The sequence below is a fragment of the Candoia aspera genome, chromosome 14 (assembly GCF_035149785.1).
Source record: "Candoia aspera isolate rCanAsp1 chromosome 14, rCanAsp1.hap2, whole genome shotgun sequence".
Classification (NCBI taxonomy): domain Eukaryota; kingdom Metazoa; phylum Chordata; class Lepidosauria; order Squamata; family Boidae; genus Candoia; species Candoia aspera.
Window position 1 is genome coordinate 7,931,897 of NC_086166.1, and position 8,624 is coordinate 7,940,520.

General features: G+C 52.0%; 1 protein-coding gene across 1 annotated transcript in view; it reads right to left on the reverse strand.

Annotated features, from left to right (window-relative positions):
- XYLT1 (xylosyltransferase 1) overlaps positions 1 to 8,215 on the reverse strand; it is a 159,273-nt gene extending 151,058 nt beyond the window's left edge. Inside the window, exon 1 of the mRNA XM_063314624.1 lies at positions 7,877 to 8,215. Within this exon, the coding sequence (XP_063170694.1) occupies positions 7,877 to 8,215 (339 nt within the window). The remainder of the gene's footprint in view (positions 1 to 7,876) is intronic.
- Between the last annotated feature and the right edge of the window lie 409 nt (positions 8,216 to 8,624).

The following is an 8,624-nucleotide window of genomic DNA, read 5'->3' on the forward strand; positions in this document are numbered from 1 at the left end:
TGAAGACGAAAAGTAAAAGCTGGCGTAATCTACCAGACTTTCTCCCAGCTGCCCCCCCCCCAACAGAAATGACATTTACGCAGATTCCCACTCCCTTTGCGAGAGGCTTCCTTGCAGGATCTCGATGAACAAATGTGCAGTTAATTAAATTTGGGGGCTTTTTTTAATTAAAAAAAAAGGAAGGAAAATGTGACAAGTCTGACCCGATTGTTTCATAGCAATGGAGGGACTGTCTTCCAAACATTTTCCCATTAGGATGGGACAAAGAATCTTGTTTACTCAGATTCCTCCGAGGAATTCACAAACACACAATGATTTAGGTTTCCCCAAACACTCCACTTTGTCTCCAAGCCTGGGTCTGCCACCGGAAGCATGGTGGCCAGCAAGCTGCAGGGGGGTTGTAAGAGAATCAGACAAATTCACGGAGATACTCAATTTCCACTAACAGTATGCCAGCTGCAGAAATCGGAGGATTTTATTAAGCTCCTGTTTGTGCGCTTCCAAAATTCCTGGTTGTAGGAATGAAAGACTGGATTAGATGCAGACTGCAATCCACAGAGGTAAACCATAGCAAATCAGAACTTCCAGAGCACAACTTCTAGGGGATGGGAAAATAAGAATAAAGCAGCCCATAAACAAAATACTCATAAGGCTTCTGACATTTTCAGGAAGGGAAAATGAATTTCCCTAACTTCTGTGAATCACAAAACTGGGGTCTGCTTTTCAAACAAGATTGCGCTGTTAGATGCAGTTAGCTCATAATGCGGCAATTTCCTCCCTTCAAGGTGACAAATTTCTACAGGTAGTCCTTGCTTAACCATCATTTGTTTAGTGATGGTTCAGACTTACAACGGTGCTGAAAAAACTGACTTGTGATGGGTCCTCACACTTATGACTGTCGCAGCATTCCCGTGGTCGTGTGATCAGAATTTGGGAGCTTGGCAACCGATTCACATTTATGACCGTTGTGGCGTCCTGTGGTCACGTGATCGCCACTTTTGACCTTCCCGGACGGCTTCTGGCAAGCAAAATCAATGGGGGACTGTGTGACTTGCTTAATGACCATGTGGTTTGCTTAACACCATGGTGATTCACTTAACAACCACCACAAAAAGGTCATGGAATTGGGTCAGATTCACTTAATGATCGCTTCGCTTAGCAACTGAAATTCTGGTTCCAATTGCGGTTGTTAAGTGAGGACTACCTGTATGCAGTAGCATGCAACTGTGGAAGACTGAAAACATGGCTCCTTTTGGTGGAGATCTTCCACATGTCCAGAAGATACACTGAAATTAGAGCCAGGGATGGGAAACAGGCAGCCCTCCCATCATCACTGGGTTACAAGGCCCATCAGGTATCTCCTGGATGTGATGATGGGTCTGAGGGGAGCTTAACAACATCTGGAGCACCATGGATGCTTCACGCCTGGAGCTTTCATAAAGCCACTTTATACATGGTGCCACCATGCAGAAGGCGCTGACCACATAATTCTAAAATTGAGCACAAAAATGTGCAGGCTGTTAACAGAATGATCAGGCAAGTTCAGAAGTGACTGTATTCTATGGACATCAGGTCTTGCACTGATGTCATCAACACCTCTGGCACTCTTGGCCACTCTTGACTTGTAGATGTTACCCCCCCAGGGCAACCATTCCTGAGTACACTCATGGTACATTTATTTAACAGATTTACATAGCTGCCCATCTCACAAAAAGTGACTCTGGACAGCTTACAAGCAGAACAGCAGTGAAAACCATATCCCAACATGAAAAACATCAGACATAAATCACGACAAAACTAAAACCAAAAAGGAATAAAAACATTAAAAAAAACCCAAGATAGTGGGAGGACACCCATCATTTAGCCTCATACAACTACTCTGCAGGCTAGCTGTGGTTGATGGATCAACCCCGGGTTGATGATGGTTGATGGATCAACCCCAGGGTTGATGATGGTTGATGGATCAACCCCAGGGTTGATGACGGTTGATGGATCAACCCCAGGATTGATGGAAGAACTGCATTTTCAAGGCTTTCCGGAAGGCTAGCAGAGATGGGGTGACCCCCACCTAAGGGGGAAGGATGTTCCAGAGAGTGGGGGCTACAGCAGAAAAGGCATGTCTCCTGGGTCCCACCACATGGAGCTCCTTAGCAGATGGAACCCCCAGCATACCTCTTCTGCTGGATGGGTAGATGTAACCGGGAAGAGACAGCCCCTCAGATAACCTGGACCCATGCCATGTAGGGCTTTCAAGGTCAAAACCAGCACCTTGAATTACACCCAGAAGCAAACTGGCCACCAATGCAGCTCGCGGAGCATAGGTGTGACGTGTGCTGTGCTAGGCGCACGTAACTCCTCCCGCACTCTCTTGTCTTATAAATGCCTCCTGAGGAGAAAGCCACATGGGTAGATAAGGTACCTATCTAGATTTATATTTATCCCAAATCCTTAACAAAGTCTTTCTAATCCAACGATGTTTAAACTCCCTATTTATCTTCACTTTATCATACCCTAAGTAGGCCTGCCATCCAAATCTTAACTCACGACCCTCAAGTTGCAACCATTGCTTTGTTTTCTAACGTTATCCGATCTTTCAGCCACATAAAACAACATGCCTCAAAGCACAACCCAAAGGCGGGGCAGAAAATAAATAAATAAATACTGTGGCTTATTCACCACATCTATTACAACGCGGCCTCCTGCCTCCCTTTGTTTAAAAGTTCTACAGAACTGCCTGCACTGGCGCAGTGCAAAGGTAAGAACCAACTGTGCTTGGGTTATTGCTAAATTCCAACTCCCAGCATTGCTCACTGCTGGCCCACTCCCTAGGGATGTTGTTCACCAATATCTGGAGGGCCCGCAGGTTACCTCCCCGGGTAAGAACGGAAGAGAAGCAAGGAGGCTCAGCCCCAAACTCTGTATAGATTCAAACCTCAATGGGCGATCTTGGGCTGCTCAGCCTCTCTCAACCCAGCCTACTCTACAGGGCTGTTGGGAAGAAACTACAAAGAGATAAGAACAAGAACCTGGGAGGCTGCTTTGACTTCCTTGAGGCAGAGAGGCCAAGTCCTAACTAAGAAAGCCCGGAATAATTTGATCCCAAGGTTTCAAGGGGAAGATTTGGCCAGGATGCAACATGCAGTCTCACCCGCATCAAAAGCTGCTTCCCTACCAAATCCAGCTGAGTGAAGACCTAAACACAACGCCCCCCCACCCCAGCTGTTGCCTTCTGTTCTGCAGTCAAGGCCAACCCCCCCAGCTCACACGAAAAGCCTTTATGCAAATACACAACCGGGCAAAAATTGTAACTGACTTCTGGGAAAATCGGGATGTCTCCGCAACAAATGCATCCCAAAATAATGAAGTCTCCAAGGAGGGCTTCTAATAATAGTGGGCCCTATTATAAAGCAGTTCCTTCCGTCATCGCTTCTTAACTAGGCTCCCCACAACAGTGCTCTAGGGAAGAGCGTTTCCGATGGGAGCAATTGACTAAGAGGCCTCTAGGGCAGCATTCCTCAACCCTGGCAGCTTGAAGATGTGTGGACTTCAACTCCCAGAATTCCCCAGCCAGCCATGCTGGCTGGGGAATTCTGGGAGTTGAAGTCCACACATCTTCAAGCTGCCAAGGTTGAGGAACACTGCTGTAGGGAAGAAAAGCAGCGTTGCGGAGCGCAGCTCTCTCTCTCCCCCACCCCCCTCAATTTCCCCGGGGCTCTGAAAGTTGTGTGTGGCCGCCAAGCATTTCTAGCACAAAGAGCAAGGGCCGTATCACAGAGGCAGGACAGCCCCAGATGACTCATGTCAACTCAGAGAACAAAGACGCTAGCATGAAATTGAATCTGTTCTCATCCCAGACTGAGCCAGCGTGGCATGACGGTTACAGTCTTGGACTGGCACTGGGGAGACCTGGGTTCTAGTCCGCTGCTCAGCCCCAGAAGCTCATTGGCTGACTTTGGGCCAGCCCCCCCCCTCAGCCCAAGAGCCAATCAGGTGCCGTGGGGAAGGGGCTGGACCAGGAATGGGGAGACCTAGGTTCTAGACCCCTCTCAGCCCCAGAAGCTCCCTGGGAAGAGGGGAGACTTCGGGCCAGTCCCTCCCTTTCAGCCCAAACTACCTTGCAGGGTTGTTGTGGTGGGGAAAAAAGTAGGAGGAAGCGCTGTGCATGTTGCCTTGGGCTTCTGAATAAAAGGCAAGGGAACAAATCGGTCAGTAATTCAACCAACAAAGGGCAGGATCAGTGGGGTAGGTCAGAGACTGACAAGACAATGGGTTTGTGGAAGACAAAGGTCTCCTTTAAGAAAACCAAGAAATGGCTGGCCTGTGGTCTAGCAACAGACTTGGAGGGGACCCTTGAGGTCATCAAGTCCAACCCCCTGCTCAGTGCTGGAATCCAAATTAAAGCATCTCCCAGAGATGGCCATTTAGCCTCCACTTGAAGGGAACCCCCCCCAGCTCTTGGGTCAGGGGCACCATTCTTGAACAGCTGTTGCCATTAAGGCAGCTTTTCCCCCTTAATGTCCAGCTGGAATCTGCTTTCTTCTGCATCACCCTCATTATTCTGCCCGCTGCACGCCATGACCTTCTCAATCTCCTCCTGACGTTCTTTCAAATATTTGGTGAATGCTCTCCCATCCCTCTGCAGCTGCCTTCTCTTAAAGCATCCCCAACTCCTCTCTCTTTACAGAACTTTTTCCCCCTAATCTCCTGATCATTCCCATTGGCCTTTTCTGAATCGGCCCCAACTAAAGTTTGCTGCCCAAAACTGCCCCAGTCCTCAAGGTGAGATCTGATCAAAGCAGAGTCAAGGGGAATAATTACTTCCTTTAGCTTCTTTACAGCCTTCCTCTATCTCTGTATTTCTCAACCTTGGCAACTTTAAAACGTGCGGACTTCAACTCCCACTGCTCTATCTGCCACTCCAACTGCAGCTCCCATAATCCCCAACCCACATGAACGCCATTTCAGCAATCGCCCAAGAGAACGCCAAAGGCAGTCACATTCAGCTGCTCGTTTCCCCCAAATTCTTCTAAGAGAAAAACCTTTGTGAAGCCACTTGATGCTTGCCACCAACTTTGCAGCGTCTTCCTTGTGCCCTTTCAGCTGGCCTAACAAATACTGGTGAGAAACCATAATCAATACCAACATTTCCACCCCTGCCAGGAAACCCAGCTGTGGAGAACAGGTAGCTCCATTCCCTTTTCAGAGATCAGAAGCTGCCTTGCAAGATTACTCAGCACTCTCAGCTGCAGACAAGCTTCCAAAATAAGAAAGCCGCTAAGAACAGTTAGGGTAACAGACGCTGATTCAGGACAGGGTGGTTAAACATTTCTGACCATTTTTTTTTACCTGACCACAGAAAGTTAAAAAAAATGTTCCAGACAAGTTTGGGGCTCTATAGCTCTCATTTAGAGAACAGAGTAAAGCTATTATTCCCGGAACTATTTGCATATTAGAATGAGATCAAATCGTGGTACCAATGTAAAAATGGGCATCTGTTATTTATCACAGTTATGGTCTTGTTTAGGGCATCTTTAACTCCCTGCTTTCAGACATACTGGAAATGTTTTCCTGACGATGCATCCCAAGCTTTCAGCCATTATACACTATATCTGAAAACTTAAAACAGACTTTCCTCGGTCACAGAAAATAGAAATGAACTGGGAAGGATTAAGTGCTTGTTATCTTTATTTATTTTTAAAGGAAAGATAATGATAGCAAGGCAGATGGGATCCTGAGAACTGATTTGGGGGGGTGGGGGGCGAGGAAGCTGTCAGGGTCTTTTCTAAAGCAACACCATGTCAAAATCATAGTACTATACTCTATGTAGTATCTACTATATACTATGTACCAGGGCTTCTCAAGCTTAGCAACTTGAAGATGTGTGGACTTCAACTCCCAGAATTAGCCAGCAAGCTTAAAGGTGCTAAGGTTGAGAAATCCTGATGTATATAGTACTATTAAGGCACCAGGCTAGAAACCAGGAGGCTGTGAGTTCTAGTCCCGCCTTGGGCATGAAAGCCAGCTGGGTGCCCTTGGGCCAGTCCCTCTCTCTCAGCCCAAGAGCCAATCAGGCATGGTATGAGAGTTCTAGTCCCGCCTTGGGCATGAAAGCCGGCTGGGTGACCTTGGGCCAGCCCCTCTCTCTCAGCCCAACCCACCTCACAGGGTTGTTGTTGTGGAGAAAATAGGAGGAGGAAGGAATATTAGAAATGGTATGTTCGCTGCCTTGAGTTATTTATAAAAATAAGAAATAAGAAAGGTGGGATAAAAAAATCTAAAAAAAAAAACCCAATTCCAACAGGCTGCTGAGGGCACTGCCATCAAGACAAATGTTCGTAGCACTGGCTTCATTCAGCAACCCGGAGCAAGAAAGTCCACTGCCAACTTCTGCACCCAGCCACTGGCTGAACCGCCTGGACAAGGCAATCCACAGCTTAACCTGAGACACTTTCTCTTTTAGGTGCCCAACAGCCAAAGGCCTTCACCAAAGGATGAAGAAACTAGACAGGGTGCAGTTCCGATGGGATGACCTCACTCAGACTAGGGTCTGGTGCAGGAATTCGGGGTTCAGACCCCCTCCCCGCCAAACCTCCCCACCCCTGCTTCCGAGGCAGACAATCCAGTGCCATTTTAAGAGGATCCTTAGACATCAATTCCTCTGAAAGGAAAATGATCTGCAAGGGTCATGAACACTCTATATCTGACGCCCACATTCCTGCACATTAAGCCAAGACTAGACGTAAACCAACATCAAGCCCAAGTCTCAATGCTCCCTTTTGTCTGGCAGGCAGCCCCCGGGCAACTCCTCTAGTTTGCCTCAAGATTTAAGCCAGGATCTATTCCAGGAAAAATAATACACCTTTGCTAAAGTTTCAGTGCTACGGATGCAATCTAGAAAAAGGAGCATGCCTGCCGGTCAGTGATGTGGTCAGTGATGTGCCACCGAAGTCCCCGACTCACTGAGGCAGCCGCGTCTCTCTGGGGTGGTGGGGAATGCAAGGCGCAGGGAGCAAGCAGCCTTTGAGCTAAGGAGAGACGATTCAAGCCACACCAACTTGCTCCACAACAAGCTAGTCAACTCCAAGGTGTTGTGTGAACCTAGCCTAGCTCGTTTTTTGGGTACCACACCAACGAACACTGGCTTATCCGAATAAACCAGGGGGAAATGTGTTGGGGGACCACAGCCCCATGTGAAAAGTGCCTTGCCCAGTTGAGAGGAAACGGGAGAAAGTGAAAGAAGGGAGACAGTTCCACGTCTTTCCTCCTCTTAGTAAGATTCCATCCGGCTCCAGAGACCTTACAACAGGGCAAATCTGTCGCCTCTCCTCCCGCTGCTAGGTTCATCTGTTCACGTTTTAAGGACGCCTCGGCAGGCAGGCAGGCAGGCACCCCCTCCCCCGAAAAAAAATAAGTGCATTTCTACAAGCTCAGCATCTCTGAGCAATCTCCGGCTCGCGCTCCGGGGAGCTTTTGAAAGTCTCCGCGCGGGGGGATCCTCTATCCAAGCGGCCGAGCCACCCGCCTTGCCCCGGGAGGGGACCGCGGCGCGCCCAAGGGGAAGCCGGGGGCCGAGGGCCCGGGCCGGCAAGCCGGAGCCCCCCAACCCCTGCCACCCTGCCAGATGAGGGGGGGGGGGCGCCGGGAGCCGAGAGAGAAGCCCGCTCCCTGCAAGGTTGCGCCGGGCAGCGGCAACAGCAGCAGAAGCCGCGCCTTCCCGGGACTGGCGAGGGTACCGAGTGTGCGGCGTCCCCGTCCCGGTCCGGGACCCCCCGCCCGCCCGCCGCACGAGAAGACCCGCCGGCCGACCTCCCCGCGGGCCCCCGACCTCCTCCCCGCGTGGCCCGCCCGCCCTCTCCGCGGGGCAGCCGCGACTCACCAGCGCCTTGCCGCGGAACGCGCCGCCGGCTGCTCGGCGGGGCTGCGGCGAGCGGGGGCCGTCGCGGCTCTCCAGGTCGCGCTTCTCCCGCCGCCGGCTGCTGCTGCTGCTGTGGCCGCTCCTGCTGCCGCCGGCGAGGGCGCCTCTCCGCGGCGGCGGCGGCTGCTGCTGCTCCGGCCGCCGCCGCTGCTGCTGCTGCTGCTCGTCGGCCGCGTCGAGGCTGCTGAAATTCCAGACCAGCAGCGTCTGCACCAGCAGGACGGTGAGCGCCAGCAGCAGCGCCGAGTGCGAGCGCCGAGCCAGCCGGCGGGCGCACGGCGCGGCCGCCGCCGCCACCATCGCGGGAACCGTGCGCCTCTCGCGTCGCCCTCCTTCGCCGGGGCTTGCTGGCCGCCGCCGCCCGGAGTTTTGCAGGCGGCGGGCGAGACGTCAGCAGGAGGCGGAGAAGAGAGGCGGCGAGCGCAGGCCCGGCGCCGGGCAGCCCCCTCCTCGCCCGCCAGGCTCCAGCCGCGGAGGGGCGGAGAGGGCTCGGCTGGCGCGCCGAGAGGAGGAGGAGCCGGAGCGGAGCGCGGAGCGAGCAGCCTCCGCCGCCGCTCCCGGAGCCTGGCTGGCCGCCGGGCTGGGGAAGGGGGTGTGTCTTCTGACGCGGGTGGGAGTGCGTGTTCACACACGACGGGGCCGCTGCCTTTACCCCACCCGCGTGGCGGCGGCGGCGGCTTGCGGGGGACCCTTCCAGGCGCTCCGGGGG